At 46.5% G+C, this 17,861-nt stretch overlaps 1 protein-coding gene across 5 annotated transcripts in view; it reads right to left on the bottom strand.

The window, feature by feature from the left end:
* Positions 1-17,861, bottom strand: part of CNOT10 (CCR4-NOT transcription complex subunit 10) — a 100,136-nt gene that overhangs the window by 38,679 nt on the left and 43,596 nt on the right. For 3 of the 5 annotated variants that reach the window (XM_073678039.1, XM_073678042.1, XM_073678040.1), the window contains one exon: positions 4,355-4,435. In XM_073678039.1, coding sequence (XP_073534140.1) covers positions 4,355-4,435 — 81 coding nt within the window. The remainder of the gene's footprint in view (positions 1-4,354; positions 4,436-17,861) is intronic. The other 2 variants (XM_073678041.1, XM_073678043.1) reach the window with 1 other exon arrangement.

Here is a 17,861-nt window from a genome sequence, read left to right as displayed (position 1 = left end):
GGTGGCTGCTGCCAGGTGCTGCATAGCGCAGCTCCATTCAATATGTGGTGGCTGCTGCCAGGTGCTGTAAAGTTCAGCTCCATTCAATATGTGGTGGCTGATGCCGGGTGCTGCAGAGCAGATCCATTCAATATGTGGTGGCTGCTGCCAAGCAGCTCCATTCATTATGTGGTGGCTGCTGCCGGGTGCAGCTCCATTCAATATGTGGTGGCTGCAGCCAGGTGCTGCAGAGCGCAGCTCCATTCAATATGTGGTGGCAGCTGCCAGGTGCTGCAGAGCGCAGCTCCATTCAACATGTGGTGGCTGCTGCCAGGTGCTGCAGAGAGCAGCTCCATTCAATATGTGGTGGCTGCTACCAGGTGCTGCAGAGCGCAGCTCCATTCAATATGTGGTAGCTGCTGCCAGGTGCTGCAGAGCGCAGCTCCATTCAATATGTGGTAGCTGCTGCCAGGTGCTGCAGAGCAGCTCCATTCAATATGTGGTGGTTGCTGCCAGGTGCTGCAGAGCACAGCTCCATTCAACATGTGGTGGCTGCTGCCGGGTGCTGCAGAGGAGCTACATTCAATATGTGGTGGCTGCTGTCGGGTGCTGCAAAACAGGTCCTAGTCTTCTCATATCTTAACACATAAAAAACTCTGCATGAAATACATAGAGTGCTCAGGCTCCTATGTGGAATCACTATTCTGTCTCTGTACAAAACAGAATTGCAACACAGTCTTGAGCATGACTTCTTATTTAAAAGGAATGGGACAACAGAAAATGGTCCGGGGGCCAGTGTTTCCAGCCTTTCGGCTGTATCCATCTGCGGGCCGGAATGGAACAGCCAGGGGGCCGCACTTTGCCCAGGTTCGCATTATAATGAACTATACCTGAACAAGCTGTACAAACTAGACCAGAACTGGATTACAACATCTGAATGTATGACTCACAGCAAGCACAGGATTTATGAAGGTATGGAATCACAATGTTTATTATAAACTTTTAATTACCCAGCTATAGAGAACTTCTACAATGTTTTAGTGGTATGGTCCACTCTTAGGTCATGTTCGCATGCAGGTTTTTTTCGGCTGCTTTTTTTTTTTGCAAATAACTTGTTGCCTTTAACAGCTCAAACAAAGTGGATGTGATTTCATGTACACTCGGGCCTACTGTGCATTTGAAGACACTGTTAAACTATGCATTTTTGGTGATTCACTCTTTAAGCCTCTACGAAAACCTGAAAAATTGCATGTAAATAATGCAGTTGCGATTTTAAGTGCAGAATTCTAGCATTTTTTTTGTACAAAAAATGCACTGAAAAACACATCAATAAAAGGCGAAAAAATGCATTATAAAAATGCCGCAAAATCGGAATAATCAAAACAGTTTGCTATTGACTAATTTGTGCTGGAAACCTGCAGAAAAAAAAACTGCTGCATTTTTGCACATGGGAACATGGCCTTAAAAAGTGTGGCAAACTTTGGTACACATTTTATTCTAGTTTTTTTTTTTTTTTTAAATACAGTGCTCAAAAAAATAAAGGGAACACTCAAATAACACATCCTAGATCTGAATGAATGAAATATTCTCATTGAATACTTTGTTCTGTACAAAGTTGAATGTGCTGACAACAAAATCACACAAAAATCATCAATGGAAATCAAATTTATTAACCAATGGAGGCCTGGATTTGGAGTCACCCCCAAAATTAAAGTAGAAAAACACACTACAGGCTGATCCAACTTTGATGTAATGTCCTTAAAACAAGTCAAAATGAGGCTCAGTATTGTGTGTGGCCTCCACGTGCCTGTATGACCTCCCTACAACGACTGGGCATGCTCCTGATGAGGTTGCGGATGGTCTCCTGTGGGATCTCCTCCCAGACCTGGACTAAATCATCCACCAACTCCTGGACAGTCTGTGGTGCAACGTGACGTTGGTGGATGGAGCGAGACATGATGTCCCAGATGTGCTCAATAGGATTCAGGTCTGGGGAACAAGCGGGCCAGTCCATAGCTTCAATGCCTTCATCTTGCAGGAACTGCTGACACACTCCAGCCACATGAGGTCTGGCATTGTCCTGCATTAGGAGAAACCCAGGGCCAACCGCACCAGCATATGGTCTCACAAGGGGTCTGAGGATCTCATCTCGGTACCTAATGGCAGTCAGGCTCCCTCTGGCGAGCACATGGAGGGCTGTGCGGCCCTCCAAAGAAATGCCACCCCACACCATTACGGACCCACTGCCAAACCGGTCATGCTGAATGATGTTGCAGGCAGCAGATTGCTCTCCACGGCGTCTCCAGACTGTCACGTCTGTCACATGTGCTCAGTGTGAACCTGCTTTCATCTGTGAAGAGCACAGGGCGCCAGTGGCGACTTTGCCAATCCTGGTGTTCTGTGGCAAATGCCAAGAGTCCTGCATGGTGTTGGGCTGTGAGCACAACCCCCATCTGTGGACGTCGGGCCCTCATACCACCGTCATGGAGTCGGTTTCTAACCGTTTGTGCAGACACATGCACATTTGTGGCCTGCTGGAGGTCATTTTGCAGGGCTCTGGCAGTGCTCCTCCTGTTCCTCCTTGCACAAAGGTGGAGGTAGAGGTCCTGCTGCTGTGTTGTTGCCCTCCTACGGCCCCCTCCACATCTCCTGGCCTCTCTCCTGGTAGCGTCTCCAGCCTCTGGACACTACGCTGACAGACACAGCAAACCTTCTTGCCACAGCTCGCATTGATGTGCCATCCTGGATGAGCTGCACTACCTGAGCAACTTCTGTGGGTTGTAGAGTCCATCTCATGCTACCACGAGTGTGAAAGCACAACCAACATTCAAAAGTGACCAAAACATCAGCCAGAAAGCATTGGTACGGAGATGTGGTCTGTGGTTCCCACCTGCAGAACCACTCCTTTATTGAGGGTGTCTTGATAATTGTCAATAATTTCCATCTATTGTCTATTCCATTTGCACAACAGCATGTGAAATTGATTGTCAATCAGTGTTGCTTCCTAAGTGGACAGTTTGATTTCACAGAAGTTTGATTTACTTGGAGTTATATTCTGTTGTTTAAGTGTTCCCTTTATTTTTTTGAGCAGTGTATATTTTGTAGGCCCTTAAATTTCATGCAGATTGGTAGGGGTCCGGGTGCGGAGATCCCACTTACTGCTGAAGAGATGGCTCAGGAGTGCGCAGCTCAAGAGGAAAAACCGCACAGCTTATGTCTGAGCACGCTCATGGAGCGGAGTACGGATTAAACAGAAAGGCTATGTGCCCACGATGCAGAAATGCTGCATATTTTTTCTGCTTCTCCCTGGCAGGAAAAAAGCATGCGGTTTTTACATGCATTTCCGCATACGGGTTATCAAGCGCTTTTCCAAGCGATTTTAGCATCACTTGGAAAGTGCTTGACAACTTGGTCACACTATATAAATCCATGCAACCGGCATGGATTGATTTATAGTAGTGTGACCAAGTTAGTTAAAAAAAAAAAAAAAAAAAAAAAGAATAAGAATGGTAAAAAAAATAAAAAAAAAGATTATACTTACCTTCCGATGTCCTCCCAGTGTTTTCTCCGCTGCGTCCGGTGTCTTGGGCGGCTCGCGGTGGTGTGAAGGACCTGCGGTGACTTCATTGAGTCATGTGACAGATCACATGACTCAATGACGTCATGGCAGGTCCTTCACAACACCGCGACCCATACAGCAGACCAAAAGGAGGGGAGAAAACACCGGGAGGACATCGGAAGGTAAGTATAATCTTTTTTTTATTATTATTTTAAATTCTTTTTTTTAACAGGTTCTATGGTACCCAGGTCTGGAGGAGAGTCTCCTCTCCTCCAGACCGGGGTACCATCCGCACATTGAACCGTGTGATATCCGCATGTACAAATGCAGTGATGCGGATGTCACGCGGTCCAATGCAAGTCAATGGCGGCGATTACGCTGCGTGTCCGCAAAATTAATGGACATGCTGCGTATTTTTCCGCAATGATAATCGGCAGCGGAAATTTCCGCAGCATGTGCATAGCACATGTGGATAATCAATGGGGACCATGGGGAACTATTACCAAGCGTTTTCGCTGCGGAAATTCCGCGGCAAAAACGCTTGAAAAACACATAGCAGGCGCGCAGCCAAAAATGGCAAATTTGTTTCAGAACTTTCTCTCCTACTCATCTTAATGAGGCCCGCAGAAATATATTCATATTCTGGAGAAACAAATGCGCTTACAATAACAGTGCAGATATTCAAGACACAGACATTTCGGCAACAAGTCTGCCACGTGCAGTTACCTAAACTACTCCAAATCACGGATGTAGTGTGCAATGACATTTATGTATACGAAAGCAACTAGTAATTAACGAAGAATTACAAGTTAATACCTTAGATTTTCAAGTTCTTGCCGTTTCAGCGGTGCAGAAGGTGGAGCAGGAAGAAATTTATCACCTTCATGGTTTTTACTGCTGAAAGAAAAACAAAATAAGAAAAAAATATATATTTTAGGGCTCCACAATTTGCCATTTAAACTCTTCCAGTTTCATCAAATAAAAGGGCGACCATCCAGAATGGTTAGAGTAGCAGATGAATATTTCGACCAACCTTTAGGCTGCGGTCACACACGCCTCGGACCTTAACGCTACATGACGTTCATATCCATCACAAGCACCTGCACTTAATACTCCATGAATAACATGTACTATGCGATCAGCAATGACGTACAACTTCTGCATTGGTGCGATCAGCTACAGGAGCCAGACTCATATGTGGCCAGGTATTTTGCAGGCAGGTAGGTTTTTGCGGCGTTTACCATGCATGATGAATAACGATGGTGTTTTTACACACCATCATTATTCACCATGCATGGTAAACGCCACAAAAAGAAAAATAGAGAATTGCATTTTTGTTTATCCTGGCTCACAAAAAAAAAAAAAAAAAAGAAACAAAATAAAAAAAGTGACCAAAAAGTTATACATATCCAAAAATGGTACAAATTAAGTTATGGCTTGCAGAACATGGTGCATGGTGTATTTTTTTTTTCTTTGAGAGAGAAAAGTGTTTGTGTACAAACAAAATATATACAAATTACATTTTTCTTTTAAATTAATTTTCTTGTACAAAAGTGGTGGAGTAAACAATTATATTCATTTTATATCCTTGTAATCTTATAAACCCATATTTATTATAAAACTATGTTACCATTTATCTCATACGGTGTACACTTAGTAAAAAAAATACAAAAGCAGTACCAGAACCGCAGCTCATCTAGCCTCACAATAATTTAAATATAATGTGATCAAAATGTCATTTGGCACTAGTCAAACTGTAGTCTATGTTAAAAATAATAAAAAAAAGGGCATGGGTGTTGGATTATGACATATACCTCAAAAAAAAAAAAAAAATTGCCTGCAAGATTAATAAAACAAAGAAGTTGGGTACTCTCATTGTCGTATTGACTTGCAGAATAAGGTTAGTATATCAATTAATCTGTGTATTATACTGTGTTTGAAAAAAAAAAAATAGAATTATTGTTACTAATATAAAAGTCATATAGTGTATTTAAAAAACCTACACACCCCTGTTAAAATGTCAGGTTTTTTAATCATTTCTAAACTTTTTCCACCTTTAATGTCACACAATCTGTACCATTGAGAAGCAAACTGAAATCACTTTAAGGCTATGAGCCCACGATGCAGAAATGAAGCAGAAAATTTCTGCATCTCCTTGCCCGGAAAAACGAATGCGGAATTTGACACGCGTTTTTCGCGTGTTTTGCACATGCGGAATTGCCATGCATTTTCTAATGCATTGTAGATGGCAATTCCGCATGCGTAAACGTACAAATAATGGACATGCTGCGGATTTTTGAGCACATCAAAAACGCTGAGTAAAAATCCGCAGCATGGGCATTGAAAGTGTGGAATTTCATTGGGGACCATGGGGTGCGGATTACCAAGCGTTTACACTGCAAAAATTCCGCAGCATAAACGCTTGAAAAACGCATCGTGGGCACGGACCCTGAGCGGGGAAAAAAATAACACTAAATGATGTTGATGCATAAGTGTGGACACCATTTTATAATTGGGGATGTGGTTGTGTTCAGAATTAACCAGTCACATTTAAACTTGATTAAAGTGATTAAGATTAACCCCATATAAAGTTTAGCTGTTCAGGTATGGTTTTTCTGACTTTTTTAGTTGCAGTTTACAGCAAAAACAGCTTAAAGCACAGCAAAGGGACCTGTATTGAAAGTTATCAGAAAAATACAAAAAGAAAAAAAAATTTCGCGGTATTAGATGCATCACTGCACACTGTCAAGACAGTCATTAAGAACTGGCTTAACCCCTTAATGACCGGAGCATTTTCCGTTTTTGTTTTTTGCTCCCCTTGTTCCCAGAGCCATAACTTTTTTCTTTTTCGGTCAATATGAATATGTGAGGTCTTATTTTTTGCAGGACGAGTTGTAACTTTGAACAACATCACTGGTTCCAGTGTAAGGGAAAAATTCCAAGTGCAGTGAAATTAGAAAAAAAAGTGCAATTTCACAGTTGTGGTTTTTTTTTGTTACCTCTTTCACTTAATGCTAAAACTGACCTGCCATTATTATTCTCCAAGTCATTACGAGTTCGTAGACACCAAACATGTATAGGTTCTTTTTTATTTAAGTGGTGAAAAAAATAGAATTAGACTTACCGGTAATTCGGTTTCTAATAACCCACCACGACAGCACACGGAAAATAACCCACCACGACAGGTCTCGGAAAACGACGCCATGTTTCTTTTTTTTTTTTTTAAGCAAACTTTGGATTTTTCTCTAATAACCCCACGACCGCACACAGGAGGATGTAACCCCAACCTAATAGGGACAGGAAATACGAAGAGGTTTAAATAGCCCCTCCCACATCCTCCCTCCAGTGGTATTACTAAGGACCACAAGAGTATAGGTGCTTCAAATTAATTTTTATTTCTACTGATCAAGCAGACGTAGAAACAATAAGCGAGGGGGAGGGAATTACCCGTGCTGTCGTGGTGGGTTATTAGAAACCAAATTACCTGTAAGTCTAATTCTATTTTCTCCAATAACCCCCCACGACAGCACACAGGAGGTATACCAAAGATATACTAGGGAGGGACAATAGCCTGAAGGACCTTCCTTCCGAAGGCTATATCTCCAACAGACATTAGGTCTAGTCTGTAGTGTTTGGAGAAAGTATGAATTGAGGACCATGTGGCAGCTCTGCAAATCTGTTCGATGGATGCGCTGGCTTTTTTTCAGCCCAGGAGACTGATATCGCCCTTGTAGAATGGGCCTTGAGCTTTGCTGGAGAAGGTAGATCCTTAATCTGGTAAGCCTCTATAATCGCCCTCTTAATCCAGTTGGCTACTGTGGATTTTGCTGCCTTTTTTCCTCTATTTGGACCTTGTGTATGGACAAATGGAACCTTTCCTTCCTTCTTCTGTTTCTTGAAGATAGTGCAGTACTATTCTCCGAAAGTCCAGAGTGTGGAATTCCATCTCTATTTTGTCTTTTGGGTTGTCACAAAAAGATGGAAGGATTATCTCCTGAGATCTGTGGAAATTTGAGACCACCTTAGGTAGAAATGAAGGGTCAAGTTGGAAAATGATCTTCCAGGATTCTCAGGTAGGGTTCGTTGACCGAAAGGGCCTGTAGTTCGCACACTCTTCTGGCTGTAGTTATTGCCACCAGGAAAGCAGTTTTCCAGGTCAGCCTGTCCAGTCTTATGGTTGATAAGGGCTCAAAGGGTGGAAGGGTTAACCCTTTCAGAACAATGTTAAGGTCCCAGGGGGGGGAACCAGGTCTGTTACTCTAGGGTGGATGCGGATGGCTGCTGTTATAAATCTTCTCACCCACTGATGTTCCGCTAGTCTTTGATCGAAGTATGAACTTAACGCCGCTACCTGGACCTTAAGAGTACTAGGTCTGAGACCTTTGTCCAGACCTTCTTGTAAAAAGTCTAGAATCTGAGCCACATCAGCCCTATGAGGGTCTGGGCGAGTGGGTGCACACCACCTTAAGAAGGTTTCCCCACTCTTCTGGAGAGTTTTGATGACTTTCTCTGAGAGGCCTCTTGTCTTTAATATCAGGAATTCAGAAGCCAGGCAGTTAGGTGTAGTCTCTCGGGATCCGGATGGTGAATCGGTCCCTGGAGAAGGAGATCCTTGATGGGAGGAAGGATTAGAGGGCTCTCCACACTCAGACTGGTTAACGTTCCGAACCAACTTCTTTTTGGCCAGCGAGGGGCCACTAGGATTACTCTGGTCCCTTCATTCCTTATCTTCTGTAAGGTTTTTGAAAGGATAGGTAGTGGGGGAAAGGCATACGCTAGTTTGAACTCCCATTTGTAAGCGAATGCGTTCACGCCCAGGCAAGGGCCGTTTGGATCCAGGGAGAAATATTGAGGTACTTTCGCGTTCTGGTGTCCGGCGAAGAGATTTACCTCTGGATAGCCCCATCTCTCAACTAACATCTGGAAGACGTTTGGGTTTAGGCTCCACTCTCCTGGATGAAGCTTTGTTCTGCTTAAGAAGTCGGCCTGGATATTGACTGAACCTTTGATATGAAGAGCCGACAGGGATAGAAGATGTTCTTCGGCCCAGGAGAATATTCTTGCTGAGATTGCTTTTAAGCTTTCGTATCTTGTGCCCCCTTGATGACGAAGGTGGGCTACCGTGGTGATATTGTCTGAAAATATCCGAATGTGAGATTTCTGGACCAGAGGCTCTGCGGCTTCCTCTAGTCTACGGCCTTTGGTTCATATACCCTGGAATAGCTCTTGGGAGACCATGGCTCCTCATCCCTTTTCGCTGGCATCCACCGTTATGGTTACCAGCGGATTCTGGATCCATGGTACTCCTCTGTTCAGATTTTTCCCGTTCAGCCACCAGAATAAAGTCCTTACTCGTGGTGGTATAGGGATTCTCCTGTTCAGAGACCGTGGGGATCCGTCCCAATTCGTAAGGATGTGGGTCTGTAATGTTCGGGTATGCGCCTGAGCCCAGGCCACCATCTGAATACAGGATGTCATAGACCCGAGGACCGACATGGCGTCTCTTAATGATACTGATCTTCTGCTCTTTAGGACATTGATTTTTGCTTTTATCATGACCTGTTTTAGTTTGGGCAGGAATGACATCTGGCTGTGGGAATCCAATAGTACTCCTAGAAATGTTTTTGTCATCGAGGGAACCATCTCTGATTTTTTCTGGTTCACTAACCAGCCCAGAGACGATAGGATCTGAGTGGTCAACTGTAGATGTTCTCGGAGTACTGGTACTGAGGGCCCGATTAATAACAGGTCGTCGAGGTATGGTACTATTGAAATGTTCTGACCAGACTTCTGCCATGACTTTTGTAAATATTCGCGGGGCTGATGAAATTCCAAATGGGAGAACATTGAATTGATAGTGGACTATTTGATCCCCCTGAGCCACTGCGAATCTTAGGAACCTCCTGTGAAGTGGATGTATGGGGATGTGGTAATATGCATCCTGGAGGTCGATTGCGGCCATGACATGGTCCTGTCCTATCAGGGGGACCGTCGACCTGATGGATTCCATCTTGAATCGTTGGTAGTGGATATACTGATTCAGTGGCCTTAGACTTGATTATAACTCTCTGTGAGCCATTTGTTTTTTTTTATTAGGAAGAGTCTGGAATAATGTCCTGTGCCTATCTCTCTTGTAGGAACCAGGGATATCACCCCTGAGGACAATAGGTCTGTAAGACCGGATATCAGGGTGGCCTGACTACTCAGAGGAGAGCGGTGTTAACCTTATCCTCTCTGGAGGATAGGAGGAGAAAGATTAGTTACTTACCCGTAACGGGATTTCTCAGAGACCATGACAGCACCACGAGAGAGGGAATCCGCCCACCAAGGACAGGAAACCTTCAGGCTTAAAAGGGGGCGGCCCTCCCTCTCGCCTCAGTTTGGATTACAGAGCATTGAGAGGACCGCCCGGTTAGTAGACATAGCAACATAATCATGAAACAAACAGTATATACATTTTCTTACAACACCAATGTGTGAGAATAAAGAATGAAAACAGATAAGAAGTGCTCCCAAAAAGGGGTGAAGGGAGGGAATATAAGGGTGCTGTCATGGTCTCCGAGAAATCCCGTTACCGGTAAGTAACTAATCTCTTTATCGGTCGACCATGACAGCACCACGAGAGAATTGCAGAGATGAAGATTCTAGGGAGGGACCACCGCTTGGAGCACCCTTCTCCCAAATGTGAGGTCAGACGAAGCACCCAGATCTAGTCTATAGTGCTTATAGAAGGTAGATGGAGAAGACCAGGTAGCTGCCTTACATATATCCTCCATCGAGACGCCAGACCTCTCTGCCCATGAGGTTGCCACCGCCCGGGTAGAGTGAGCTTTCAGGCCACGCGGTGCTTCTTCTCCGCTGGATACATAGGCTAGCGTAATGGCCTCCCTAATCCATCTAGCTATGGTGGATCTAGAGACCTTAAGCCCCTTCCTAACCCCCTGATAGGAGACAAACAGGGAACTATCTCTCCTAAAGGGCTGAGTGACAGCAAGGTACCTAACCACACACCTTCTCACATCTAAAGCATGGAAATCTGCTTCTATCTGATTACTAGGGTTCGGACAAAAAGAGGGTAATATTACTTCCTGAAGTCTATGAAACGGGAAGCTACCTTAGGCAAGTATGCTGGATCTGCTCTAAGAATTATTCTGTCGTCCAGAACCTGGGTGAAGGGAGGGCCAGAGGACAGAGCCTGAATATCACCAATCCTGCTAGCAGATGTTAGGGCTACAAGAAGCGCTGTTTTGAGGGTAATAGATCTCAGGGATACAGAATCTATTGGTTCAAAGGGTGCCCCAGCTAACGCTTTCAGAACCAGGTTTAGGTCCCATGGAACGACATTAGTTTTGGTAACCGGCCTGAACCTACCTACTGCTTTTATAAAGCGGGAAATCCAATAGTTTTCTGCGAGGACACAGTTATAGAGGGCACCTAGTGCCGACACTTGGACCTTCAAGGTGCTCGTTGCTAACCCCAGGTCGAAGCCCCTTTGTAGGAACTCTAAAATCTTCCCAATTGGCGCTCCCTTATCCACTGAAGATTTAGAAAAAGATAAAAACTTGTTCCAAACTTTTGCATAAATTTTGGTAGTGACAGGCTTTCTACTACGTAATAAAGTAGATACTAGACTCTGGGAAAAACCTTTTAGTTCTAGCAGGGACCTCTCAAATTCCACGCCGTCAAGTGGAGGCCCGAAGCTCGCGGATGGAGCACTGGACCCTGGCTGAGGAGATCCGGAACTTCGGGCAGGACCCAAGGGTCCGAGATGGACAAGTTCCTCAGGCATGAGAACCATGGTCTTTTGGGCCAAGAGGGGGCGATCAAGAGGACCCTTGCCTTGTCCTCTCTGATCTTTCTTAGTACCATAGGCAGAAGGTTTAACGGTGGGAAGGCATAGGCCAGACTGAAGTTCCAAGGGATTTGGAGAGCGTCTACCGTTAGGGGCCTTTCTCTCGGATCTAGGGAGCAAAAAACCTTTGTCTTCCGGTTTTGTTTTGTGGCGAAGAGATCCACCACCGGAAGACCCCATTTCCGGACTAATAGGGAAAAAAGGTCCTGTTTTAGTTGCCATACGCCTTGCCTTAAAAAATGACGGCTTAAGAAGTCTGCCTTTGAATTTTCTTTCCCTTTGATGTGGAGGGCTGTTAAAGAGAGGAGATGGTGTTCCGAGATCTGAAAGAGATGATCCGCCACTCTCATTAGCGATCCAGCACGAGTACCCCCCTGATGGTTAATATAAGCTACTGCTATATTATTATCGGACAGGATCCTAATGTTCTTATTGTGAAGGAATGGTATGAAATGATTAACAGCCCTATCAACTGCCAGTAGTTCCCTAGTATTAGAGGAAAGAGCTCTCTCCGCGTCCGAGCAGAACCCCTGGGCAATCATATCCCCCAAGTGAGCTCCCCATCCATGTAGACTCGAGTCAGTTGTAATTATTTCAGATATTCTGACCACCCAGGGAACTCCTCGAGACAAGTTTTCTAAATTCACCCACCACTGTAGAGAGTCAATAGACCGGGGAGATAGGAACATCCGTCTCTCCAAGTGCCCATGTAACGAGACCTCATTCTGTAGGACGTCCCACTGTAAAACTCTGGAGTGGTATTGTGCCCACATTACCCCCGGCAGACAAGATATCAGGGTACCAAGTAAGGACATTGCAGCCCTAAGGGACATGACCGGGTTCGCAAGAGCTCCTTCCACCAGCCTTTTGACCTTCTGTTTTTTGGCTTCTGGAAGGAAACACATCTGGAGGTCTGAGTCTAGCATGATACCTAGGAACTGCTGTACTCTCGAAGGGACTACCCTGGATTTCTCCAGATTTAGGATCCAGCCCAGGCCTTCCAGAATAGAGGAGACCAATTTAAGATGGGAGAGACATTGAGAGGCTGAGTCTCCAATGATCAAAAAATCATCTAAGTAAGGGATAATTAACACATTATGTTCCCGTACATGAGCCATCACCTCCGCTATCACCTTCGTAAATATTCTAGGGGCTATAGCGAGACCGAATGGCAAGGCCGCAAATTGGAAATGTCTGATTTCATCCCCTATGACCAAGGCCACTCTAAGGTATTTTTGGAAGCTTCTGTGTATAGGTATATGGTAATATGCATCCTTTAGATCCAATACTACCATATGACAGCCTGAGAACAATAGTTTTATAGTAGACTTAATGGACTCCATTTTAAAGGTGGGAATTAACAAAAATGTATTCAGGGCCTTAAGGTTAACAATACACCTAAAGGATCCGTCAGGTTTAGTGACCAAAAACAACGGTGAGTAGAACCCCAGTCCCTTCTCTGCTATCGGGACCTCCACTAAGACGGCCTTATGGACCAGATTCAGGACCTCCACTTGTAGGGCCATCTGCTCCCGTGTTGAGGACCGGTTTGGGGTCAGGACGAACCTCCCACGAGGGACTCGCTGAAAGTCGAGTCTCAGGCCGGAACCTACCAGACCAAGGATCCAATTATTAGAAGAGATATTTGTCCAGGCAGGTAAGAAGCCCAATAACCTCCCCCATACCTGGGCCGCAAGTCATTGGCTCGGTTTTCGGGGGCCTTGGCTAGCGGAAGAGGATCCGAACAGGAGCCCTTTACCTTTCGGTCTACGGTCTTCCCATTTATCCTGACCCTTCTGGCGCTTATTACGTAGAAACCTTCTTTTCTGAAAAGGACGTTTGTACGTGGGGGCAGATAGGTTAGGAAAGCCCTATTTTGTGTCACTTGCTCTATCCAGTAGCTCATCCAGAACCGACCCAAAGAGATGTCCCCCTTCACAAAGGATAGCGCAGAGTCTTGTCCTCGCATGAATGTCCCCCGGCCAACATTTTAGCCACAAAGCTCTCCGGGCCGAGTTAGACATGGCGGCCGACCTCGCTGCTAATCTGACGGAATCTGCTGATGCGTCCGCCAGAAAGGCTGCCACCCCCTGAAGAAGAGACATGTCCGCCAAGATTTCCTTCCTGGGGGAATGGTTTTTAAGATGGGCTTCCAGCTGGTCCAGCCAGATCATTAGGGACCTGGTGGTACAAGTAGCTGCCACCGCGGGTTTTAGGGCTCCCGCCGAAGTCTCCCAGGTCCCTCTAAGGAAAGAATCAGCCTTTCTATCCAGGGGGTTTTTAAGAGCTCCCATATCATCAAACGGAAGGGAGGAACTCTTAGAGGCTTTGGAAATGGCCACATCAATTTTGGGGGCTTTTTCCCAGGAGGAAGAGGCAGATTCCTCAAAGGGGTACTTCCTTTTGAAGAATGGAGGTAGAGCGCCCTTCCTTTCCGGTTTTTTCCCATTCGCTAAGGATTAAGCCCTGGATTTTTTCGTTCAACGGAAAACTCCTTCTCTTCCTTTGACCCAGCCCCCCGAACATAACGTCCTGGACTGACTTCTCCTGCCTTGCCTCTGTGATGCCCATGGTGGACCGAACCATTTTAATCAGTCTGTCCTTTTCACCAAGGGGGAAGCAATTTTGTCCCACACCACTATCAGAGGAGGAAACAGAGGAAAAGTCTGCACTATCTGAATCCGACTCATAGGGAGAGGATAGGGGGTCATCCAAGACTAAGGGGATCTCACAGTCCGAGTTCATTTTCTCTTTAACTCTCTTGGAGAGGACCTTGTGAATCTCTGTTTTAACTAAGGTTTTTAAACCAGAAGCTAGAGCAGGACCCTCTTCTGCCAGTGTCTGGTTTATGCACAACTGACATAGCTTTTTAGGGTATCCGTCAGGAAGAAGAGACTTGCATAGCGCACACTGTATATGCTTTGCCTTGGCGGTACATTTCTTCCCCTGATAAAATATGGAAGGGGAGAAGAGATACCATATTACTAAGTGAACTTACTCGAAGATCACTTACCCAGGCGGCTCAGGAAGAAAAAACAGCTGGTACCGGATTGGAGGAAGGACCCTTCTCAGCCGGGGGACCTTCCCTAGAGGCTGCAGATTCGTCCGTTCTACCAGAGGTATGGTGACCAGACCTAGACCCCGAGCTCCGTTTTCCTGAGGACCGGCTACCAGGACCACGTGCACGATGCGTTTTTTGGGGCTCCCCAGACAGCCGCTGAGATGAAGATGGCGGCTGCTCAACCTGCTGCTGCTGCAACTGGACACCTTCAGACTCCATAATGAAAGAATGAAGCAATGAGCCATGTTACCTGATAGTTTAAATAGGTATTGACTCCTCCCCTCTAGCAGCGCATCAGCACACTTTTTCCATTTTTTTTTTTGAATTTCGCGCTCTTTTGCCGGCACATGAACGCAGAGTCGCGGTGACGTCATCGGGCCGCGACTTACCGAAACCCGGAAGTACGCGCCGCGCGAGGACGCATGCTGTCAGCGCTCCCTCAGGTAAGCCGCGCTTTAGCGATGCACCGCGCTGCGTTCACCCAGGGCAGGGCGAGGGGACACAATCACCTTGGCCCTCACCCCCCCTCCCCATACTTACGGAGGGTGATGGTGGGCTGTCACCCCCACTCGGGATGCAGACCCCACCGCACTTTTGGGGCTCAGCCAGGGCCTACACTCCCACGGGAGGCGCACCTGGCTTGAGGCAGAAAAGGGGATGCCACCCCAGACAGGGGCGCAGCCCCACTGCAAAAGGAACCCCCAGTGCTCAGGATGCTGTGCCTCTCCCATATAGGGGCGCACGAGCATAGGCCAACGCTGGAGCTGCCGTCCCCAGACAGGGGCGCAGGATCGACAGCCGTCGCCATCCACGTTCTTTCGCCTGCGACCGGCTTCCTCCATCAAGGACAGGAAACCAAACTGAGGCGAGAGGGAGGGCAGCCCCCTTTTAAGCCTGTAGGTTTCCTGCCCTTGGTGGGCGGATTCCCTCTCTCGTGGTGCTGTCATGGTCGACCAATAAATTTATTTTTACTCCGAACTCGACAACCCTCAGGACCCATGGGTCTGAGCAGATTTCTTTCCACTGAGGGAGAAAATTCGAGATGCGGCCCCCGAATGTCTTGACGTCATGGTTTGTTCTGGACGTTGGTTTTGGGAGAGAAAAAGATTTTTGCTTCCTCTATCTTTTGGGTAGCTCCATCGTCCTGTTTTGCCTTTACCCCTATATTGAGGGGTCTGCTCTTCGGAGGGACAAAAAGGCCTCTTACTCACATTCCTAGGTTCCGGGAGGGCCTTCTTTTTGTCTGAGGCCTTCTCTAGAAGATCATCTAGGGCAGGCCCGAACATGTATTTCACCTTAAAGGGGATGGAACACAACTTAATTTTTGATGCCACGTCGCCATTTCAGGATTTCAACCATAGGGCCCTTCTTACAGAGTTTGATAGCCCAGATGCTCTTGCCACCACTCTCACGGATTCTGCAGAGGCGTCAGCTAAAAACCCCATAGCCTTCTGTAGAAGCGGTAGGGATGCCAAGATGTCTTCTCTGGGGGTGCCTGAAACTAGGTGTTCCTCCAGCTGATCTAGCCAACGAGCCATTGATCGAGCTACGCCCGCAGAGCCTGCGTTGGTGCTTAATAGTGTTGCCGAGGTCTCCCAGGATTTTCTGAGTAGTGCCTCCATTTTGCGTTCCAAGGGGTCTTTTAATTGAGAGGAATCTTCAAAGGGCAGTGTGATTTTCTTTGCTACTCGTGCAATTTGGATATCCACTCTTGGGACTTCAGACCAGCATTCTGCCGTCTCATTGTCTACAGGAAATCTATGCCTTAACTCTGTAGGGGTATTTAATCTCTTTTCTGGAGATTCCCACTCCTCTAAGACTAAGTCCCTAATACTCTGGTGTATAGGGAACACCAATTTTTTCCTGGAACGTAACGCCCCCAAACATCTGATCCTGTACTGTTTGGGGCACTTTTTCTTCCTCGGCCTCCATAGTTCTCCTTACTGCCATGAGGAGTTCCTCCAAACTATCTGATGGAAAATAATATCTCTCTCGTTGGGAGTTATCAGGGGTTGGACTTAGCTCACCTTCCTCTGGAAGATCTTCCGAGATATATATCTCCTCTTGAGAGTCTTCCTCCCCTCCCTCTCGCGGGCTAATCTTCCTCTTTTTGGCTGCAGAGGGAGTAGATGTAGAACCCTGACTAGGTGAGGGCGTAGGGAGCGTGGCCGAGGCTAAGGAGGATTTGATCTCCTGACGTACAATCCCCATTATCTCCTCCATTAAGGAAGGTTGTTCCTGCCTGACAATCTTCTCCGTACAGTCCTTGCATAGGGGCTTTCTATGGGAGGACGATAGATGTCCCATCTGTACAAAAAAACTGAGTGACGGTTTAACTTTTTCTCCAGATGCAGGTTCCTTGTCCCCCTATAAGAGAGGGGAGAAGGGGAGGGGATCTATAATCACTATTTCCTGCATCTGGGAGATGGACTACCAGTGCCAGAGCAAGAAGCTTCAACAGACATGGTTTTGTCCTACCTGTAGATGTCTTCCTGTCCAGGGCTCCTTTTATGGGCGACCGGACCAGCGCCTCCCTCTGTTTAGAGGGCTCCTCCCCCGGTGTACAGGTGAAGATTTCTGATCACCGACGGCATTCCGCTCTTCTTCCCCTATATCTTTTTGATGCGGTTCACAGTGGAACGCAAACTGCCGCAAGTGACGTCATCATCCACCGTCCGACGTCACTTCAGGCGCCGCGGTGTGCGCTCCACATCCGGGAGCCGGCATCGCCCGGGCATCCAGAGGGGGAGAGGAGGAGGAGATGGACTGGAGAGCTCAGAGGCCTCCGGTCAGAAGATCCTGCAGACCTGGCCCGCGAGCGCAGACTGCAGGAGGGGGTCCCGAATCCGCAGGAAACCGGAGCAGCGCCCTGAGGAGGAGAGGTAAAGACCGCTCGATCCTCCGCTGCCCGGCTAGTAGCTTTCCCCCAGTGCCTGTCGCTGGCCCAGCACACCAGGGATGACCTCTTCATCCCTGATAGGGACAGGAAATAACACTGGAGGGAGGATGTGGGAGGGACTATTTAAACCTCTTCGTAGTTCCTGTCCCTATTAGGGTGGGGTTACATCCTCCTGTGTGCGGTCGTGGGGGGTTATTAGAGAAAAATCCAAAGTTTGCTTAAAAAAAAAAAAAAAAAAAAAAAGAAGAAACATGGCACCATTTTCCGAGACCCGTAGCGCCTCCATTTTTCGGTCTCTGGGGCCGGGTGAGGGCTTATTTTTTTGCGTACTGAGCTGACGTTTTTATTGATACCATTTTGGGGTAGATCTGATGTTTTTATCACCAGTTATTGCATTTTATTGCAATGTTGCTTAGACCAAAAAAGATAATTCTGGCGTTTAGAATTTTTTTCTCGTTACGCCGTTTACCGATCGGATTAATTCTTTTTTTATATTGATAGATTGGGCGAT

Source organism: Phyllobates terribilis, unplaced genomic scaffold (genome assembly GCF_046119375.1).
Source record: "Phyllobates terribilis strain yellow unplaced genomic scaffold, ASM4611937v1 Scaffold_4__5_contigs__length_816908805, whole genome shotgun sequence".
Lineage (NCBI taxonomy): Eukaryota > Metazoa > Chordata > Amphibia > Anura > Dendrobatidae > Phyllobates > Phyllobates terribilis.
The sequence above is the reverse complement of the archived record's forward strand: the minus strand, read 5'-3'. Positions and strand labels throughout refer to the sequence as shown.